General features: G+C 31.6%; 1 protein-coding gene across 1 annotated transcript in view; it reads left to right on the top strand.

Annotated features, from left to right (window-relative positions):
• The window catches only part of LOC132732548 (glycine receptor subunit alpha-2-like), a 39,807-nt gene that overhangs the window by 11,733 nt on the left and 4,836 nt on the right, over positions 1-23,238 (top strand). The window contains exons 3-9 of the mRNA XM_060719028.1: positions 14,359-14,426; positions 15,004-15,120; positions 15,621-15,730; positions 17,134-17,216; positions 22,121-22,295; positions 22,595-22,656; positions 22,889-23,139. Of these exons, the coding sequence (XP_060575011.1) occupies positions 14,359-14,426; positions 15,004-15,120; positions 15,621-15,730; positions 17,134-17,216; positions 22,121-22,295; positions 22,595-22,656; positions 22,889-23,139 (866 nt within the window). The remainder of the gene's footprint in view (positions 1-14,358; positions 14,427-15,003; positions 15,121-15,620; positions 15,731-17,133; positions 17,217-22,120; positions 22,296-22,594; positions 22,657-22,888; positions 23,140-23,238) is intronic.

The raw sequence follows: 23,238 nt of genomic DNA on the forward strand, positions 1-23,238 counted from the left end.
TTTAGAAATGTCAAACATGTGTTTAAACATGATAATGTTTTAACAATGAAATTAGAGCATGTTAGGTGTTTAATAACTGAAAAAGGAGCACTGAACTTGCAGCGGTGTGTCGTAAAGGTAGCAAAATGTAAACAAATTAGTATTTGACTTCCATACACAATATTGAATTAGACAATATGGAAATACTTATGCGTCTTATGCATACATTTTCAACATTAAGTACTTAAATCCATGTTCCAAAATGACCAAAAACATATATAACGCTGAGATGAACTACGGGTATATATTTTCAACAGTTAAAACATGGCATGAGGAAAAATGAGTTATGTGACTGACAAGAACAGTGCCGTCTGTTGACATAAAACCACCCTATATAAAAGGAACATTCTAGAAATTGGAGGTTCGTCCAGGAAATGAAAACAACACCACGGTTTTATTTGGTCTGTCAATGTAAGCGCATCATCTACTACGCCTGCTTGTACCTACTCACGTTCCTTAACACATCTTTTACAACTTAAATACTATGGATCTTGTCAAAGAGCAATAATTAAGAAAATATCGTTAGCTGTTATTACTATTACAAAGTGTAATTAAATATATATTGTCATCAGTGACCATATATCATATAGACAATAGCATTATTTCTGACCCAAACGTTTCTTCTAAATATAATTTTTTACTTTAGCCTGGTCTATACAAAAAGTTAATACAAACAATACTGTTACCATCTGTTGGATAAGTGATAAGCAAAATCATAGCTATATAAAGTACAATGTAGTAATGATTCGTATGGTTTGTTGGAACGATAGGGTTATGTTTAGTGAATAACAATTCTCTTGCGACATTTTATATTACATTAGTAAACGATCTAGGACTTTATTGGGGAATAAGGTATTGATTGTTCTTTATAACTCGTAGACCGTCACTTTTCATTACGAATATATGTAGATACTAGCTATAACACTAATATCCCTTGGGGGATTTATATATTTGGCACCGTCATTTGGATGCTAAATTGTGTCCAAATAAGAAGGCATTCGTTAACTGATAACGTTTTGATGTTTGTTTTAGGTATTTTCTTTATTTTATTGTCACATCAGCGCCATTGTTGGTCATATTGCATCAGCGCTATTTGTGCCATGTGGGGCTATAAAAAGTCGTCCCGTAAATATAATCAAAGAAATATTTTCAATCCATGAGGATTTTTCAGAATTATTGTGTGTCCATGTTTATGATTAAGTTCATTTTTTTTATCTTTTTCCTGGATGGGTGGTTCAATCACCCTAAGGATACGGTGACTGATTTTTACATTTCTCTTTTGTTATACGCAGGCTTCATAACCTCTCATCCCCTTTCACAGTTCCATCTTTTTTCCTGATTACAAATTTAAATAAACAAACACTTTAATTTTACGGAGTCTGGGGTTGTTTTTTTTAATCTATATTTAATATAATCCTACAATATCTTAGTAATGGAAAGTGGTCAAACTCATAAAAGGATTAATGTGGATCTTTGACCCATTGCGCAAATATAAGGGTTGAGTTGGCTGAATATAGATAGGGACTCCATAAGTGTCGTCCAAATTTAATTTCCATAAATAGTAAGTGTCTAAGCATAGCAATTTGTAAACCTTTACATATGTCTGACGCAGGGACGTGCTGCTTTAAAAATAAACTAACTTCTTATTACTCTTTGCCGAAATGCATTATCTTATCAAATCCATTCCCTGCTGAATTCTGCAGCTAGATTGTTAAATCAAATTGTTTGAGAGCCGAAGATATGTTTTATCATAATTTACTTTGCAGACAAAATAGATTTATATTCTGATATTGATAGATCACATCATACAAGAAGTAAATTAAATATATTGGACCCTATCCATTTACAAAATATACGTAAAACTCGTGAAACAAACGACTATATACAGAACCAGTGTTGGATATCCTGTATTTTTAAATGATAAATTCTGCTTAAGTCGGTCCTACAATTGATAACAATACACGTATTTGTTTTCTCTTCAAAAGACAATAATAAATATCAACAAGAAAACGTTCACAGGGCACAACCAAGCCAACATAGCAGGGCATCTAGAAGGCACCAAACCTAAACCGGGAGTGGACACAAGGGCGGCGAAAGGAGAGGGACAAAACCTGTTTGATGACAAAAGGTGTTTTAGTGTAAACTTAGGCTGACAATAATTGAAAAAAAAAATTTTAAAGTAAAAGAAACATATCAACCTATTTGACATATGACAAAAAATAGAAAATGTGTTCAAGTTGAGCATTTCTTTTCATGTATCTATATGCATGTATAAAACTCATGACAAAAATTATTTTTTCAATCCTGATAAACGTATGTATTTATTTATATTGTTTTGTCATAAATACAAATGAATGCATGCAACACACAAAGGATCTATCATAAATTGTTATTTTATCTAGATTTGAATTTAATGATTCCAAAAAAAGTATTATATAGCGAGTCTGTGTTGAGATTTGTAACACTTCTTTGACGAGTCAAAATGATTTTTTCGGCGCCATATGACCACCTAAACTGTGTTGGTGTGTCGTAAAACTTAACAAAATTAAAAGCAAATATTTAATATAAAAGTCTACATTCTGCATTACTATAAATATTTAAAATTTAGTTTTTCATTGACAATCAGTTTATTATCTCATTTATAAACGATTACAAGATAAATCTTTAGTTTATACCCCTTGTGACAAAGGGGTTGCTTTAATTGGTTGAGCCATAAGAATTTTAACCATCGCTTATCCCTAACTGATCGTAAGAGGGGACTAATTTATTTGGTTAAAAAAATGTCTATGCATCTCTTAGCTCCAGCAGGTAATGAGGTTTTGACCCCTGGCTTTGAAATTTTGTATCACCCTAGGTTAGCCAAAATCATATTTGCCGTTCCGGCGCCATATAGCCTATATTGTGTTATTGCGGCGTAAATCCACACTAACAAACTTTAGTCTATAATGTATCGAATTTCCTAATAACCTTATTCAGGCCACCAGTTATGAAGAAACGTGTCTAGGATTCAGAACAATATTACTTTAGGACATATCTATTACATATTTTATCTTAAACTGCCCCAATGCGAAAAAAATAAGAAACGTGTGAAAGAAATACGTACGTGTCCTTTTTCTTATAAATGATATTATGGTAATATACATATTTGGATGCCAAGTACATTCGCATGGTTATATTTTTTCATTATTATGCCCCGACTTCGAAGAAGAGGGGGTATATTGCTTTGCACTTGTCGGTCCGTCGGTCCGTTGGTCCGTCGGTCCGTAGACCAAATGGTTTCCGAGTGATAACTAAAGAACCCTTAGGCCTAGGAACTTCAAACTTGGTATGGTGATTGGTTATGACCAGCCAATGACCCCTATTGATTTTGGGGTAAATGGGTCAAAGGTCAAGGTCACATTGACCTTGTAAGTAAAAACGGTTTCCGATCAATTACTTAAGAACCCCTAGGCCTAGGGACTTCAAACTTGATATGGTGATTGGTCATAATCAGTACATGTCCTCTATTGATTTTGGGGTCAAAGGTCAAGGTCACATTGACCTCTTAGGTAAAAACGGTTTCCGATCAATAACTAAAGAACCCTTAGGCCTAGGAACTTCAAACTTGGTATGGTGATTGGTCATGACCAGCAGATGACCCCTATTGATTTTGGGGTTAATGGGTCAAAGGTCAAGGTCACATTGACCTTGTAGGTTAAAACGGTTTCCGATCAATAACTTAAGAACCCCTAGGCCTAGGAACTTCAAACTTGGTATGGTGATTGGTCATGACCAGCAGATGACCCCTATTGATTTTGGGGTCAAGGGGTCAAAGGTCAAGGTCACATTGACCTTGTAGGTAAAAATGGTTTCCATCAATTAACTAAAAACGCTTAGGCCTAGGAACTTCAAACTTTGTATGATGATTGGTCGTGACCAGCAGATGACCCCTATTGAGTTTTGGGTCAAGGGGTCAAAGGTCAAGGTCACATTGACCTTGTAAGTAAAAACGGTTTCTGATCAATAACTAAAGAACACTTAGGCCTAGGCACTTCAAACTTGGAATGGTGATTGGTTATGACCAGCAGATGACCCCTATTGATTTTGGGTCAAGGGGTCAAAGGTCACATTGACCTTGTAGGTAAAAACGGTTTCCGATTAATAACTAAAGAACGCTTAGGCCTAGAAACTTCAAACTTGGTATGATGATTGGTCATTGCCAGCAGATGACCCCTATTGATTTTGGGGTCAAGGGGTCCAAGGTCAAGGTCACATTGACCTTGTACTTAATGACGGTTTCTGACCAATAACTTAACAACTCAAGTTGCCTTGGTTGATATTTTTATATTTAACTAAAAATGCTTTTGGTATACACATTTGAAGGTCTTATGTAATATAACAACTTGGCTGTCATTAATGAGGCCTACATGATTCATAAAATTTATGCATATATTATTTGGTAAGATTTGTAATAACTTAAATTGCTGCACACAACCTATGGGGTCACAATAATTTTACCTTGTGACTAGTCATGACCAGTAATTACTAGATAACCCTTATTAATTGTTTGTTCATTGGGTCAGAAGTCATGCATAATAACCTGATCACATGACTAATTGGCTGCCGATAGGGGGCATACATGTTTTACAAACATATCTTGTTTAAGATTACATTATACATCTACTCGTATATAAGATCATAATAACCTTTGTCAGCCTGACATATCAAGTATAATAGTTTCATTTTCTAAAAGCTGAAACCTTTGTGCCATAATCTTATGGCACATACTTCTATGTCAAAGAGGGAGAAAATATTGGTTTACGTGCATGTAGAAGTTGATGATTGAAATGTATCAAAGAAGCCCTAGAAAAATTCATTTAAACTGAACAGTTATCAATATATCAGTTCCTAATGTACATTGTTTTTAAAAATACATGTATAATATATATAACGAGTATGTAAATTAATTGGCATATTCAATGTAAGTAAATGAAGTATCTTGTGTGAATAAGAACCATTTGAAGTTTGCTTAAGGAAACCGTTGCCGTTGTGATTAACAATTTTTGATGTCATATAATTAACACAGTTAAACATTTCTTTTGAAACAGTGCTTGCATGTTTTATCAAATACGTCTGAAGTTTTTGAGGACAAACATATATCTTAATAAATGTCGGCAAGGGTGCCAAAGTAATTAGTGTGCTGTCTTGTTCATCAAGCAACTATGACTATGTATACCTGATTTAACACATAACAAAGTGTGACTTAAAAGTACCTTTCACAGCCATCGCTTAAGAAGATACGGAAAAAGCATTATTTTAGAACTTAGTCAAAAAAATCTAAAAGGTTCAATTTTACTTCAAGCAGATGAAATATTACATATGTACATATGTATATAAAAAAACTCATTTCACTGAAACAGGAACGCTCTGGCGAGGAAAATTATCATTATATAACAAAATATGTTAGTAATCATACATTCTGATAAATTTTAACATCGTGTAATCTTATGAACTTAGCGCTTTAGCTAAGTTATTTCATCTATCAAACAGCAACTAAAGACCAACAACACCGTGACATTTATTGTTGCTTTTAGTTTAAATCTCACAAATATTTATTCGTAATACTACACAGGCATGCTTTGTTGTGACGATATGGTATTTTATTGAATTACATTTCTCTTGCGACATTTTCTGTTACATTAAGAAACGATCTGGGACTATATTGGGAGATAAAGTATTGATTGATCTTTATTACTTGTAGACCGTCACTTTTCATTAGGGACATATGTAGATACGAGCTCTATATCCTTCAGGATTTATATTTAGACACCGTCATTTCAATGCTAAATCGTGTCCAAATATGAGATCATAAGCATATTGATGTTTTGATGCTTAATGACGTAATGTTTGTCTTTGAGAAAATGTATATTTCTATAGGTCTTTAATTTGGTCGTGATCACAAACTGTATGTATTAAAGTATATTTGCCTCTACTAAGTCTACCAAGTCAAGTATTTAATTACTTTTTAATTGTATAAGATATTTTTTTTAATTTTCTCACACTGCCTTGCTCACAACCTAGAAATAAACGCGATGGAACAACTGGTACACTTATGTGTACAAATCGTATATGCACATTGTATATTTCGTAGTTTTATTCTAAGATTTTCACCATTTTATTCCCTACCCCAAAAGGTTTTTGTCAAGAACATGCAAACGGATTTTAAAATGTTGATTTTATAACATGATCAACGTAAAGTTTTCATTAAGAGTCGAATAAGAGTAAAAGCTTTTCTTTGAAGTTGATGTTGATTACCCTAACCCGTGCTTACATTGTTCACTAAAGTCATATTATTATTCTTTTCAAGTTTTCCCCTGAAATTTAACGCTTTCAATTCAAGTTGAATTGGGAATTGTTGGTAATAACAGAACGTCAATGTTATGAGGAACATTTGCATTTGAAATGGTATGCACATAAGATTTCTTGTATCGCTAAAGGTATGATGCCCTTGACTCCCATAAACATATATATTATATGCTTGCTTCTTTGTATGTATTTAAAAGCAGTTAAAATATTTCAAACATGTTCATGCAATGCGAACTGGTAAGAGTCAAACATTGATGTGAAAGGTAATTACTACTTGAATGCTTCTTACTTGCTCACCGCTCAATATGAGCTGCGTTATGGTATGATGTTAATGCATATTGAAATTGATAGTCAGTGCCTTCACTTTATTTTGAATTTGTCACTTTTTCTTGCTAATAAAACAATAACTAGTTTTGAGTGAAAAGCTTTGTCTTATCTATTCGTTTTCTCTGCTGAATTCTGCTGGATTGTTTAATCAAATTGTTTGAGAACCTACAATAGGATTAACAATAATTTCCTTTGCAGAGAAGTATTGATTTATATTCTTATCGATAAATCACATCATGATCTATCAGCAGTAAATTATCCTAACGATATTGGATAACATTAACGAATGACATACCCTGTCCCTTTTATAGATTAGACAAAACGTTTATGTAGAATCTGTCTACAACCATCGACAACAAACACAAAAAGATATTCATGAAATCACTATTAGTTTTTATAAAGAATATTACTATATCACCTTCAAATGTCAAATAGAAATACAAAAATAATATACGATAATTTTTATCCTTAAAAACATGTAAGTGAACGATATCAAAACCTTTTAAATTAGTATAATATGCTTTTTAGTATTATGTGACTTACATGTTTGGAAAGGTATATGATAACTCCAAACATTTTGAGAGGGCTTAATTTTAATCTGAAATAAAGTGCTGCGTTAACCCTAATGTCCTTTTACTATAAGATATTTATTTTACTCATCATTTCCTTTCAACTAATCCGCTTTTGCAAGAAAAATATAAACTGCTATATATCATAATGGCAAGTATTACTAGAAAGTAGTGATGTCAAATAACAAGCCGAACATTACTAATGATATTAAATTAAGTAAAGAATACATATTTTTATTTCACAGTGAATAACATTTTAATACTGCCTCCTGGGTTGTTTTGACTGTTCAGGTTCTGGGGGCAAATTGGGCATGCGCGAGAGCTTGAAAAAAATGACGAACATGAACAGGATTAACCAAACAGAACCAATAACGTTTTCAAATTTGAGCGGCCTAAAGAGTTCAAAATATTTTACTCCATTTATGTATATGTATACAGTTTAAACCTACGAGATGATGCACTTTTACATTATCTCTCAAAAACATACTCAACCAAATGTAGTCTGCAATTTTCATCAAACTTTGTAGTTTTTTGCTTCGAAGGGATTTCCCTTTAAAAGGTTTGTTTTTCCTAGTTTATCTAGTTTATGACAATAAATTGTGTATATGTATTACATATTTATGTACATGTTCATCAATGAGACTCTTATAATCCTTTTCTTTGTAAAAGTAAACATTAGAGTACAAGAGATTTAACAGAAAATATATAGTACTACAAAAGCTTTTACTAAACCATCTTTCGTTGACATTTCATTATGACACAACATCATCTTCACATTCATAATTAACATTCTTACTGTCAGTATTAATAGTTTGTGGTGTGCAATATCAGCAATGTTATGGCAAAACATTACTATTGTTGTGCAATATGGGGATACACTGTGTTTTTTATCAATGCTTTCCGAGAACATTGACAATAGTTTCGCACATTTGCAGGAGAATTGTTTAATGATAGCTCAATGTCACACGTTAAGTAACATACGCTTATTGCTTTTTCACAAATTATTTCATGACTACAATTGTAACAGTGGAAAGAGTAATTCTATGAATTATAAAGCTTACTGATACAAATAAAGTTAGATTAGACGCATTTCTATTCTAAGCATTTCTGACAATTGACAACAAAAAGAAAAAAATACGTTTATTATATTTTTTGTTGGATGAATTTTGAATATGCTTATCGTTTTTTTAATTATTAAGGCACCAAATATAGAATTATATTTTCAAATTATTTCTGACAATACAAAATATGTTGCATATTGTTTTTATCATAAATACAAAAACACTAGCAAAAGATATGTAGGATATTACAGGATTTTTCATTTCATATATACTTTATTCAACATAAATCATTACACATGCATTAGTAAGATTATATACGTTCCCCCAAGACATTATAAAACAAGACAAATGCTGATAAAAGGCATTTTGTATTTTTTATAAATAAAAAATCTTACTGGTTATATAACATTTACTTGCATGACAAGATTTCTTTTCTTTCCATGGTTTTGATGGCACCATTTTCACTGGTTGTACCTTTTTGTTATTGGTGTTAGCACATGTGTTTTACGTGTAGGCACCTGTATTTTAGTGGCTTATTATGCCTCAGAACTGACGTGTTTTCGTGCTTGCCTCAGACCTGACCTTTTCCTCATTGAAAATGTGCTCGCGTGTATTTTATTATGTTTTTATATAGGTGCTAAGCATTTAATATGCTTATCAAATAAAGCATCAAATGTGAAATATCTTGTCATAAAGGAAGAAAAATGTAAACATATTTGTATAAGCATATTTATATAAAGTGTAAAGTTATATGATTTAAATCATCTACTACTATTTGGCAAGAAACGTTTTAAATTTTTTTTTCCCTAAATACCGGTTTTGAAAATCAAATTCCAAAAAGGGGGAATTTTTGGGTTCTTTTATAAACAAAGAATCCCCAAAATTACGGGATTTTTTTCATTCTCTTAATTTACAAAAATTTAATATTTTTTATTTCAAAATGGAAAATTTTTTAAAAATGTTTTTGTTTTTTTTTAAAATTTTCACTTTAAAGTCTTTTTGGGAAAATTAAATAAAAGGGAAATATTTGCGCTTAGGGATCCCCAATTTAAATTGAATCATGGGCTTTGAAAATTTTAAACGTTTGGGGTGTCACCATTAAACCCATGTTTTTTAAAAAACTAAAGGGTTTGGCTTTTAAAATTTAAATTTACAGAGATACCCACCCAAAAGGGGAATTGAGTTTTACTTACAATGGTTAAAAGGGTATTCTTTTCCTGATTGTAAAATTTTAATATCAAGTGTTGTTTACATATTTCATATTTTAAGTGATCAAAATTAGTACTTTTTAAAGCCGTTAAAAACTTAATTAACTCTTAAAATTCTAACATTCTCCAAAACAAATAAAGATGGCGTTATTATAAATGGTTGATTTAGCAATGCACATTGTCGATCTGTATTATTGGATTTTTTATAAATATATAAGTATACATTAGATTCCTTACTACTTGTATGAAGTGTAATGTCTTGGAAAAGCATTGCATCCGTCTGTATATTTTTCAAAAGGAGGGTCTTATTTTTTTTATTTGACTGACATTATTACCCAATCAATTTAGAAACAAGTTGATATACCAAAAAAATGTTTTGAAATGTGTCCGTTAAAAGCTGCTTGCTGACGTATCAGAACTTAAACATTTTTTATGCTACGCTGGTTTCAAGACCTTTCAGTATTTGATATCAGATTGTCATATATTTCGTAACGTATCATTTGAAAATTAGTACTTGAGTTTTAAAACATCATATTCAATTTGATAGAAATAATTCATTATTAAAATTGTATTTGTATTATAATTACAGTATTTTATGTTTGTACAGATGTATTTCCTTTATTATCTTGCATTATCTGAAAGCAATACACAATGAATGATATACTGCAAGCATCGATTTGAATTACGTAGTGATTACATTACAACGTTAGACATCGTCTCCTGAATATTTTATGTATTTTGCAATGGTCCTATATTTGATCTACGTGTATGAGCTGTTGCATGTTTCTGTTTTATATGTGTTACATACAATCTGGGCATTGCAAAAAGGTTTGATAGTAGTCTCTTGATTTAGGAACGGGCTTAACCAATGTAATAAGGCTGTATAATGCTTGCAAATTAAAAGCTTTATGAAGAATTTATTTGCGCTGTTTAATATTTGACACATTACTTTTTGTTGTTGTTGTTGTTGTGTTTTGTTTTGTTTTTTATTGTTGTTGTTGTTTTGTTGTTGAAGTTGTTGTTATTGTTGTTTTTTGTGTGATTTTTGTATTTTTTATTTACTTTTTTTATTTATTTATTTATTCAATTTTTTGTCTTCTTTTTTCCTTAGGTATTGAAGCACATATTTGCCTTAAGTTATATTTTTTCCCGAAAATCTATAAAAGTGATCTATTTCAAGGTCAAAATCTAATGTAATTGGCTAACATAATTTAGCAATTAGGTTTTATTAAAGATTCATTTACTTCCCAAAACGAGGGAGTGTATAACAAGATTTTACAATGCCACCAGGACTTCTTGTTAATTAATTTTTGAAGATAGGTTGGAAACTAATAAAATGATAACGAAAACTAACAGGATTGGCTTTTACTATCGCCTTGCTGTAAGGTCCTGCAATAAAGTACAATATTTGTTAAGATATTAAAGGCAAAACCAAAACTGATATGTAAGTTTAAACATATTTATTTCCCGAATATATACATATAAATATATACAATTATCGAATATAACAGTACAAACCCCAAAAATTTTTTTTTGCTAGTAGGGGGTTCCGTTCTGGGTTTATATTAAATGTTTTTTGGAAAACATTTAAAAATACACCAAAAACGGAGGGTTTGGGGTGTACCTCTCATGTATTTTTAAATTTTTGGGAAATTTTTAAAAAGGGAAAACCCATGTAAAAAATAGAAAAAGATTAAAATTGAAAAAAAACGCTAAAATAGCAGTTAAAATATATTCTCTTTAAATGAATCAATCTTACTTAAGGATATCTTAAAATTTTACATTGACTCTTCAATTTTTGCCAATGCGGTAAAATTGACAAAATTGCAGGCTCAGTTTGATAAGACCTATTCATGGACAATACCGGTAAATGCTACCGTAAATGAATCTGAAAAACCTCATGCAGAACGAACATCTATACAGCAAATTATCGTTTATATTAAATGATGTAGTAATGCGAATGCTTGACTTTATGCGAATGAAAATTTCTTCTAGAACAGCAATAATTTTGCAACATTTAATGGCAAAGTGTTGCTTGTTCAGGGAATGGTTGTTTGTCAAAGTTAATTCTATTTATCATGTCTCAGTGTCAACTTTGGTTTTTATCAACTATTAAAATCAAGAGTTTATTACCATTTATTTCTGCATCTTTTCTCTATCAAATCAACTTGTTTATTTTGTTGTATGAGAAGAAAATTTTGTTAATCTCGTTTACGGTAAAGAAATAAAGTATATTTCATTTATCAAATTTTGATAAATGAATAAAGATACAGAAATTGTTTTTTGACTCTGATATAAATTCATGACAAGAAAATTGTGTTAAATAGTTTCAAAAATAAAGTGCTTACAAAATACATATAAAGTAAGTTTTTTGGGGGGTTTTTTTTGTCTTTTTTTTATGTTTTTTTTTATGTTTTTTTTTTTTTTTTTTTTTTTTTTCAAACTAGGATCCTGTTTAATTTTGAATTCTTAATTAAACTGCTGTTTAATCATTTTTGTTTCCCTCTTGGCATAGACATCAATAAATTAGTTTACATCAGTTTATTACACGGGCATGCATGTCTGAGTTGATTCTTTTCACGTGCGTAGATTTGAGCTGCTCAAGCGTCTTCAGACTATTTCGTGTCAGAAAGCGATCCAGCTAGCTTACGTAATGTTGGCAGTTCTACTCAGGGTACCTGTTTGTGACTGAAGGTGCACCTGAGGTATTGACGTCCTCCGTGGTCGAGGGGTTAGAGTCGATGACTTCTAATCCAGTTACCTCTCTGGCGTGGGTTTCCCCGGGAGATGCTTTGGTAGTTTGGCGCGGAAGAAGGTAGTCTAGTACTGGTGTAACTCTCCAGGAACGATGGTTAGGAAACTACCCGTCAATATGACTGAAATACTGTTGGAAAAAGGCGTAACATGAAACAAACAAACAAAAACAAAACATGAGGTCTTACTCCACCAGTAAAGCTAGAAAGTTGCTGTTTGACCTACTAGTATACCATGTTGATTCGACGAAAAACCCAATAAAAGAGAAATAGATTCATGCATAAAAAGACTGTGTCACAAATACTTGTTTACCATTCATCCACAATTGACCTGTCATCATATTCCCATAAACGAAAAACCGTCGTTAAAAATACATTCAAAGCATCTTGATAAACAAAATCGTGTATTTCATTTGCATGTCATTGAGTTGGAAATATTCTAGACACTAGAAACTAGATACTGAATAATAGAATATCTATTAGATCAATGTGTGTATGTGATTGTAAGGGAGTCTGTTCATCTTCGAATTTCTTGATAGAATGTTACATGTTACAACCAACAAAATATTAAATAGATTTTTCAACATGTGAGTCACATTTGTTACAGATTTAGCTGCAGAATGGTAGAGAAGTAATGATTCTTAAGAATAGTGTCCACATTTGACTTCTTATTTCTTTTGGTGAGTTTGGGGTTGGGGTCGTTTTTCTTTTTTTTTTTTTCTTTTTTTTTTATTTGATAGCGCAATAATAGAATGGAGTCAATTATCACTAGGGTTACATACGTATAGAATTATATTAATATTCTAATGCATGATCTGCTTGTTTTCGTAGTTGTGATTAGTGCTTATTTGCCGGATTTGGCTCCCTATTTGTATAGTTTACAAGATTTTAAAATTTGTTTTACATTGTACATATATCTTGCAACCTTGTGTCTAAACACCAAGGAACATAGGCAGGCAATACACGTGTGTTATTGCTTGATTTAAAAGATATATATACTGCAACAAGAGAAATTTGAAAATAAAAAAGATTGTTATTGATAATAAACAATACATAATGAAAACATAATCATCAAAAAATTACCGATGTTCAGACAGTGATAATTAATGAATATGAGAAGAAGAGGTGGTATTGCGATTTTATCAAAACCCAGATAATTTGTATTATGTTCACGAAAAGGACCTTTCGGAGGCCATTTTCCTAATTGTTACATTGGTTGTTTACGTTTCAGCAATGTTTAAGCAATATTTTATACAAATAAGCCTTACCCCAAGCTTCACCATATTTTAATTCATATATTGCCGACTTGTCTGTTACATGTATAAATAGTAACCAAATAATGTATTAACTATTAACAACGTTTGTATGAAAGGGACACAAAATAACGACAGTAACTTTTATCTAAAACAATACCTGGGGGCTTTATCAACAAAGACTGAAAATTCGTAATTCGTTCGTGAAGTGATAAAAAATCCCCCACAAAAAATCTTGATATTTCCAGAGCAGAGACGATATTCCCAACAGGGAATAGTGCTGTACTATTGTTTTCAAATAACGTGTCCTGGTATTTTTCCCATAACTCTAACAATGTGGGAGAAAAGATTTTGATACCGAACATTTTCTTTTTTTATTTATACTTCAAATAACCCTACCATGTAAAGATTTTGATATAACATATTTCTTAATATTTTTCACACAACCTTACCAAAGTAACAGTAAATTATGGGATATATTTTTCCAGATAACCATTCCAATGTTACAGTTATTATTTGGATTAAGAACATGTTTACTTGTTTTACTTTTCAGACAACCATACCAGTTTGACTGCAGAACCTTTTATATTGTATTTTTGTATTTTGTAAAATGACCCTACCAATATGATAGTAAAAACTTGATTCAGAACATGTTGACCTGTTTGTTTTTGTTTAAATATTTTTTTCCAGATAATCCTGCCAGTTTGACAGTTACTAGTAATATTTTATACAACATGTTTTCTTATATTTCTTACCAGATAACCTTAGCAAGATTTTTATTCATGTTTCCTTGTATTTTCCAGATAACCCTACCAATGTGACCGTAAAGATTTTGATACAAAACATTTACTCTGTCAGCGAATCATCAATGGTATGTTTTATTATATCAATAAAGTATGTTTAATAGTTTTAGTTCCAGGGCATCAGTTGTTAAGGCCGTTGACTTCAAACCACTTGCCGATCACCACTGTGAGTTCGAATCAGACAGGGACATTGGATTCTTCCATGAGGAAGCTTTCCAGCTAGCTTACGGAATGTCGGTGGTTCTATTCAGGTTTCCGTTCGTGCCTGAAATAATGCACGAGATAGCATCTGTCTGCGGTCATCCTCTACCAGTTAAACTGGAAAGTCGATATGTCGCTATATGACCTATACTCTGTTGGCGCGACTTTCTCCCCCACCCCCCTCCCCAACAGTAGAAAATATATAATAAGCAGGTCCCAAAACATACAAATGAACAATTCAATTGTTAAAAGCTCTTTACGTGGATATATGTAACTCTAAAATGTGATTTTTGTTCTTTTATAAAACTTAGTCCTTTAAAGCACAAACTTTTCCGAAAGATTGGTAACTTGCCAAAAGATTTGAAATTTAATTTTGCATCAAATGTATTGTTATGTTTCCATCCTTTACTATAAACTGTTCAAAACATTCAGCAATATTTTCAGGATTTCTCCCTTGACATTTTCTTGCGGCAAAAATGGGAAGATAATCGACTTAAATACGACAACATGACTGACTTGGAATGGTTAGAAATGGATAATAAAATGATGGATAAAGTCTGGGTATGGCGTTATTAAATTTATTTCTGATCTTAACTAAAATTAAACTTAGAATTTTCTGGAGTACCATCTGTTTTATAGCATATTGACTTTTTTATTATTGATATAAAATGAGAAGTCTCAATGTAGAATAACAATTTCAATGCAGTGATTGTAGGTTCAGCGGCTATGGCCTATTTTGAATAAACACATTCAGTTTCATCAACTTTCAAAATCAAAAACTTGTCGTTCATAGGTTTTTTTTTCAAATTTATCCTTCTTAAACATGCTTTATGCATACATGACATAATGTTCAAAAGACCATAAAGGGTATATAAATAAGTCATCAAATATTCAAATTTTGTCATGATTTGAATCATGTTTTTTTATAGAAATACATTTAAAATTCTCACGCTTTTATGTCATATGGTTTTCCAGGTGGTTTATATACAAGGACTAAGCAAGTTTATTTAGAAACATGCATGTAAAACGAATATTCAATTTTAGACACACTTTTATTTCAGGTCCCAGATACATATTTTTCTAACGAGAAAAAAGCAAGCGTTCATGACGTCACCGTTCCAAACCGGATGATGCATATATACAAAAATGGAACAGTTCTGTACAGCTCAAGGTGACTATCTTAATATAAAATTTAAATGTAATTTTAACAAAACGAAAAAGCGGCAATGTTTTTTTAAATATCTTAATATGCTTTCCTTGTTTCTTTCACTAGTACTTATATTATTGAAGTATTATCATGCGAAATAAGGCATTGTAAGAATTAAAGGATATTTAGTCAATTACTTCCCGAAGATTGCCAACTTTCATGGAAATGTTAACATGGTTAAAATGAGAACAAGGATCAAGATCAAAATAGACGGCATTCAATAAACGCAGTCCCAACAAACTCGACAACACTGGCCTACCTCATACGAACCCAGCAAAGCACCGAACAAAATGTTAATGCGGAGGATGGCATAAAGACAATGCAAGGTCAAAACATTGTAATAGTCATCAATCAAATTAAGGAAAACGTAGGAAACTCAAGAAAAATTGTTGACCATATGCCATTCTTCCTCAAGTAGCACGAATGTGTCACATTTTAGGATCCTTGATGACCACTGCTTCTATGAATATATTTAAATTCGAGAACCCACCATTTCATATTCAAAATTTAATGTTGAATCTTTAAGCCGAGGTATGACCGGTGCCTTTCATGCCCGAGGAACATTTTCAAGTTTGCTGTAAGGTTTCAATGTTGTCTATTTATATCTACCTTATCGAAATACAGATCAAATGGTTTCGATAATGTAACAATGTAACTTCAAATAGAAAAAATAGCGAAAAATGTAATTATTCACTTTAATGAGCTTTTTTTTAAAATAATATATCGGTTAAATTTTCTGACAAATGATGACATTAGCTCTAAAAGCAATTAGCAAACTTCATAATAAATTTAAGCTTAATTAATTTGATGATGACAAATTAAAACTTCATGCATTATCTGAAGTAGAATCTTCTTATTTTATATTCACGTGGGAAAGATATAATTAAGTGGTGTTTATTGACGCATCCTATGAAATAAAAAAGTAAATGTTTACACGTACAATAATTGTAAATATTAAGTTTAAAAGCATCATATTGATTTTAGTTGTTGATGTCAACAGAAATGTCGGTTTAAATGTTTTTTTGATAAATTCTAAAACAAAACAAAAACTAAGTCTTAATACAATGGTGCGATAAAATTGTACCTTAATGTAAATTCATTCAAAGCACACAAGAATTTTGTAATAGTTTATTTTTATTTTCTTAAATAAGAATCATCTTTTTATTCAAATAATTATCCATACCACATTTTACATCCAACACAGTCGCTGAGGGTTTTTTTAAATGACTGAGCAGCTTTTTTAATTAAATTTGAAAAATGTAAAACTTTCTAAAGGTGGCGTTGCACCAGGTTGAATGAATATAAGTTTGGTTTCGGTTCTTTTATGCCTATTTGAACCTCAGACGGTCATTTCTTTCCTTTTACAGATTGTCTTTGACACTAAGTTGCAATATGAAACTGCAAAAATACCCTCTGGACGAACAGATTTGTCCTATTGTTGTCGAAAGCTGTGAGTATACTCTCTAAATTATTCCTGTTGTTTGTTTGTTGTTATATTTTTGTTAATGTTGATTTTAGTTTTTGTGTTGTTCGTTTTGTTTATTTCTTTTAATTGTTGATGGTTTTCGTTGTTGTTTTTATTGTTTTTGCTGTTGTTATTCTTATTGTTGTTGTTGTTTCGTTTTTGGGTTTTTGTTGTTGTTGTTGTTGCTGTGTTAGTTTTTTCGGGTTTGTTAACGCCGACATTAACACAGCTATTGGTTGTATCAACCTATATTAATATCCAGTAATTATCAAAATCTCCGCAAGTAACCGACTAGTGGACTGAATAACCGATGAGAGACAAATGACCATAGACTGATAATCCAAAATAATTTGTCATGGCAAAATTACGCCTCGCCCGGGATCGAACCACATACCGCTGGAATACTAATTAGATGCTAATCACAATTTGTTTCAACTTTTGTGCTTTCGTATATTCATTAATGTTTAAAACAGAGAAAAACTAAACGTTTTTTATGTGCGTTTTTAAAATGATTGATGTTATGCTAGGTTTTTATTACGTAAATGCGAATCAGTCTTTTTTCATATACATTGTATTTTACATTCACCTATATCGCATATTTGTTCAAATAGAAACGAAATTCGTCTGTCATGCTTTGCACTGAATATTATTGTACTTTGTAGTTTGATTAGCGACATGCATTTTGTTCTTCACAAAACATTCCGCATGATAAATCCTCGGGTGAATTATTAAATGATTCTCTTTTTGTTATTACTGTAAAAAAAGTCAAATTCGTGAATTAAGATAATTCAGTTTGAATTATGCAATTAAGAGGAAAATCATAAAACAATTTAGAGATAACAGAACAGTCACCCTCTTCTTCAAAGCATACAGCTAATGTATGACGTGCGTGTTTCCATTCTGACAAACAAAAGATAACGCAACATTGAATTCTAAGAAGATTTGAAAAGTCATAGATTGTGTTTCAACTTCAGTAGACATAAACTTAATTTAAACTACAAGTCAAACATCCATTTTCTGGCAAAATTGTCTACAAACACTCGATCATTCTGTCTCATTTTGTAAGCTAGATCATAGCCTTTGTGATGAAGGAGAACTTGTATAGATGAAGTTGTCTAAGATTCCGGTAGATAAAAAAAAATACACGAAACAAACTTTGTGACATGATTGAATGATCATAAAAAAATATTTTACTCACACAAATGACGGTTAAAATGAAACAATTTAACAACCATAATTAGGGATTTGTTTGGGTTTTAGGTGATAATGCAATTGTTTATTTACCATTTTAGAAACAATATTCTGATACTCTTTGAAGCATACATGTTAATAGCTTTTCTTAAGATAACATTTTAAATACTCGGATAAACTTTCGCTAAGAAATCTGTATCAGTCGCTTATAATAGTATTTGCGACGAAAGCCACAAGTGTCGATTAACATTCGTTAATCCTTATGGCAAAAGTGTTTTTGAAATTGTTGAAGATGTATGACGCTGTATAATAGCTGTGTATGGTTGGTAGATCATTGTTTATATTTGTTTGGAACTGTTACAGAATACCTAGAATGGAAGCAATTTGTTGTTACATTTTAAATTATTGAATATGAATGGGACATGCGTAATGTCATCGCCAAACCTACTTAAAACAACAATGTATATTAAATAACATAGACATTTATGTTGCAAATCTTTCAGGAAACGACTATAAGGTTAGGAAAAGAACATAAATTTACTGTTGTTTTTATTTTTAATTTCTTTAAATTATTTAATCAGATATAACTTTAAACACTGTAATTTCTAACGAATTGCTTTATACTGTTTTGAAGTTTGGTATTAGAGACTAAGTGGAGTCTAGTCATTTCCAATAGCAGTATTTTTTTTAATTCTTTAATTCTTTTTTTATAATGAATTAAGAGCATATTAGATATTAAACAACTGAAGCAGTAGTAGTTATGTTTTCTAAAGGTAGCAAAATGTAAAACAAAGTAGTATTTTGACTTTCTTACAAAATTCTAATTCACTATAATTTTGTTATTGCAAACATAACAAGTTATGCAGAAAAAAAATCGGAGGCATAATGGGATTTTAAGTGCTAAAATGTTACCATTTTTTAATTTTACTTGTTTTTATAACATACTTTCGGATAATATCGACTTTGTTATCGACAGCTCGGATGAACTGATGAAGTGCACATTATCTTATATTGCTCGGATATCTTCAGTCCAGAAAATTAGGTGGATTGATAAGGTTTGCCGTAAAATAAAACATATCAAGGTATTAAAAGTGCACGCTTAAAGAATGATGCCATTTGAGGATAATTTTAATTGAATAATTTACAAGACCTTAAGTTAAATTGAAAGTTGGCAATTTATGCGAAAACATAAAAATGCAAAAACATTTTTTGACGAAATTTAGCCATAAACAAACAACACAAAATTCAATGACGCCCACAGAGTGAAAATAACATTTTATGCGTTGTTTTTTATTTTTGCGATGAAAGATATGATTTTGTTTGTACTAGATTATCGATACAATATAAAGTAACTGATTCGAAGTAATATTTATTAGTCCAATTAAGTTGCAAACGATATGTTCAAAGGTTTTATTACGAATGCATTGTAAGCTTTTTGAAGATTTATCGCCTTTATAACTGAAAAATGAAAAATGAACCTAAAGCGGGTTCGGCTGATCTCTGCCATTTCGCATCTTCGTGTCTTACGCACCTCAAAAGTCGAAGGCGGAGACATGATAATATGATCACTTATTGAGCCATCACCCTCAACATTTAAGTGTATCGACACGAAGACACGATACATTTTAGGAAAAATAACGATATTTTAATAGGCGATGTAATGATATCTTCTGTAGAATTATTGTGTCGATGGGTAAAAGTCTTCGTATCGGGGCCCTATATGTGTCATTGTACAACATAAATTAAAGGTGTGATGTACAATTTACAAAGCAATACAACACTTGTATCTATTTTATTTGAATCATCATGTTTCCTCCCAAAGCGTTTCCCACCATACAGATTCCTCGCAATATTTCTACAGTATTATTACTGTGAATGCTGTCATTATTAAAGAGACTGTTTATGAGGTAGGTATAAGTTTCGGCGTAGATAACTTGGAGGGAGCATATAGAAAATTACAAGTGGAATAATTGAGCAACCTAAGCCTGTTCTATGTGAAGGTATTAAGGTGATTATATTCATTAATTAATGGGAATGATTCCAGCAAGGAAATTCCTATATTGGGATTCGGACAAATCCGACTACCTTATGTTTTTAACATCATCTTTACTCCACCTTACGACTATGTTTTCATTTTAGCCTTAATTGTTCTGAAATTTCATTCATTACTCACATAATAAGGTTACAAAACAGAGCATGTTCTAACCTGTAAATTTACGAATTCAAGAAATAGTAGCATTCACACATTAAGATTTGCTTGTACATCTAAGATTTAGTTGGTGTTGTACTTCTAAATCCTACCGTCTGTTAAGGCCTTTCCCAACTTTACAGATGTTTTCTTACGATATAGCCCTTCTTTCTGACACGTTTATCGAATTATAAGTAATAGGTAGAGCATCGAAACACGAGGCCATCTGATTTGTACGAGGGGGCGTAGGCCCCGAGTATTAATCAGATTGCCGAGTATTTTGATGTTCTTTCTCTTTTGTATCATAGTCAAACATAAAACACGTTCCCTGTTGTAATAATATGAAACCCCGGGAAAAAAGTAACCAATGAACGAGCATCTAAATTTGATATTTCTGTCTCTTTCTCTTTCTCTGCCGTCACAATAAGTAAACCCAAGCAACAATGAGCCAATCAATGGGCATGCTCAGGAGTGCGGGTAACTAATACCTGCACTCCAGTTAACGCACTGTGCATGTATATGTATACGATTTAACTCTGACACATTTTCAACAGAAAGGTCCCCGAACTATGATACAAGAATGTAATTATACATGCAACCAATTTTCATATTCATTGTTTTGAGCGAATTATGACACGTGTCAACGATACAAAGTAATTGATTCTATAAATAGTTACAAGGTAAAAAGGGTTTAAATCGATAAAATAAACCTAATAAAGATTTTAACCTAATTTATTCAAATTGCCCGCGAGTTTGAGTTACACGTATATTTAAGTGAGGATTTACATCTACTAAGATAATAGGTGTTTGACATAAGTGTCAGTTTCGTAATAGAAAGAGCATCGAAACACGAGGCTATCTGATTTGTTCGAGGGGGCGTAGCCCCCCGAGTATTAATCAGATTGCCGAGTGTTTTGATGTTCTTTCTCTTTTTTATCATAGTCAAACATAAAACACGTTCCCTGATACCACAATATGAAACCCCACAAAAAAGTAACCAATGAACGAGCATCTGAATATGATATTTCCATCGCTATCCCTTTCTCTGTCGTCACAATATGTAAACCCCGGACAAAATGAACCAATCAACGGGCATGCTCTGGAGTGCGGGTAACTAATACCTGCACTCCAGTTAACGCACTGTGCATGTGTATGTATACGATTTTACTCTGTCACATTTTCAACAGAAAGGTCCCCAAACTTTGATACAATTTTTTTATATACTTTTACTCGGGATCATTTTAATCATCGTTATTATTATTGAAACCATCTGCTGTTTACCGATTATAAGTTTTTCTGTATATTATATTAAAATAAAGGGTTCGATTTCCATTTTTAATAAAGGGTTCGATTTCCATTTTTAATATTTTTTATTTTCTCAAAAGTTGGGGTCATTTTAATCATCATCATAATCATTAAAAGCTCGACATGCAATTATACTAATCACCAGTTATTATAAGTATATTATATAATTATCATAAAATTGTTATTAATTATTATTCTGTTCAAGATGCATACACTAAAGAAAATGTTGTATATCATTGGGATAATGAATCATCTGTGAAGATACCACAGCTAGAGGACGTCGAGATGCCACAGTTCCAAGCTTTTGTTGATGAACTTAACTCGGTTGAAGGTTGTGATGGAGTTCATGCTGAAAGTATTCAAGTTTTCTATATTTTGTGGTAAAGCACTAAATGTTTAAGTCTGAGCAAAATATATATCTTAACTATTAGAGGTTTAAGAAATACATGTTTACGGCATTATCCTAGTAATTGTGGTATTTTATAGGCGTACTATGCCTCAGAAATATTTCTTTTTCTTTGAAAGCGGCAAAAAATCGTTTAGCAATGTTTAAATAATGGATTTAAAACATATGGGATGCTTATAACCTGTGGATCGTGTTTCTGAAAGTGAAATGTTTTGTCATATAGGTAGCAAAAAGTAAACAAGTGGTATTTTAATTTGCATCACTATACTAAAGGTATTTTCCTGTTCGGAAATTGTTACTGGACACCAAATTGAGCTTAATGGGTCTTCAAATTTGTTGGATTTAAATAGAAAATATAATAACAAATATAAAGAGATATATAAGTTATTCAGCCGTCATATTTGTTTCAATTTAGCCAATTATAGTTAAAATTGTATTTTGAAAATGAGAAAATATTGAGAGCTCGGTTTGGTCTAATCAGTTCAAAAGACTTAATTGCTCTTTTAACAACAAAGATTTTCATACTTTGCAAGTGACATTTTGAAGTTGATTTCTAAGTTTCATAAGTTATGCTTTTTGTTACATGGGGCGAATTTGCGTGTCTTCAAGCTAAAATACGGCTCAACAGAAAAGTAGGGTACTACATTGTTCAAGTGTTTGTGCCCAGTGTTCTTATAGTTGTGCTGTCATGGGTGTCGTTTTGGATGGACCATGATGCTGTTCCAGCAAGGGTTTCCCTCGGTGTGCTCACTGTTTTAACAATGACGACACAAAGTTCAGGGGCAAAACAATCTCTTCCACAAGTGTCATATGTCAAGGTAACTTCTTTTATTTGATCAATGCTTTTATAAAACTTGCTTTTGTAAAATAGGCTAAATAAGACCGACATGACTTCGGTACTTCTCCTGTAGTTTAAA

This window comes from Ruditapes philippinarum, unplaced genomic scaffold (genome assembly GCF_026571515.1).
Source record: "Ruditapes philippinarum isolate M1 unplaced genomic scaffold, ASM2657151v2 ctg1211_1_1_1_1, whole genome shotgun sequence".
NCBI classification, from domain to species: Eukaryota; Metazoa; Mollusca; class Bivalvia; order Venerida; family Veneridae; genus Ruditapes; species Ruditapes philippinarum.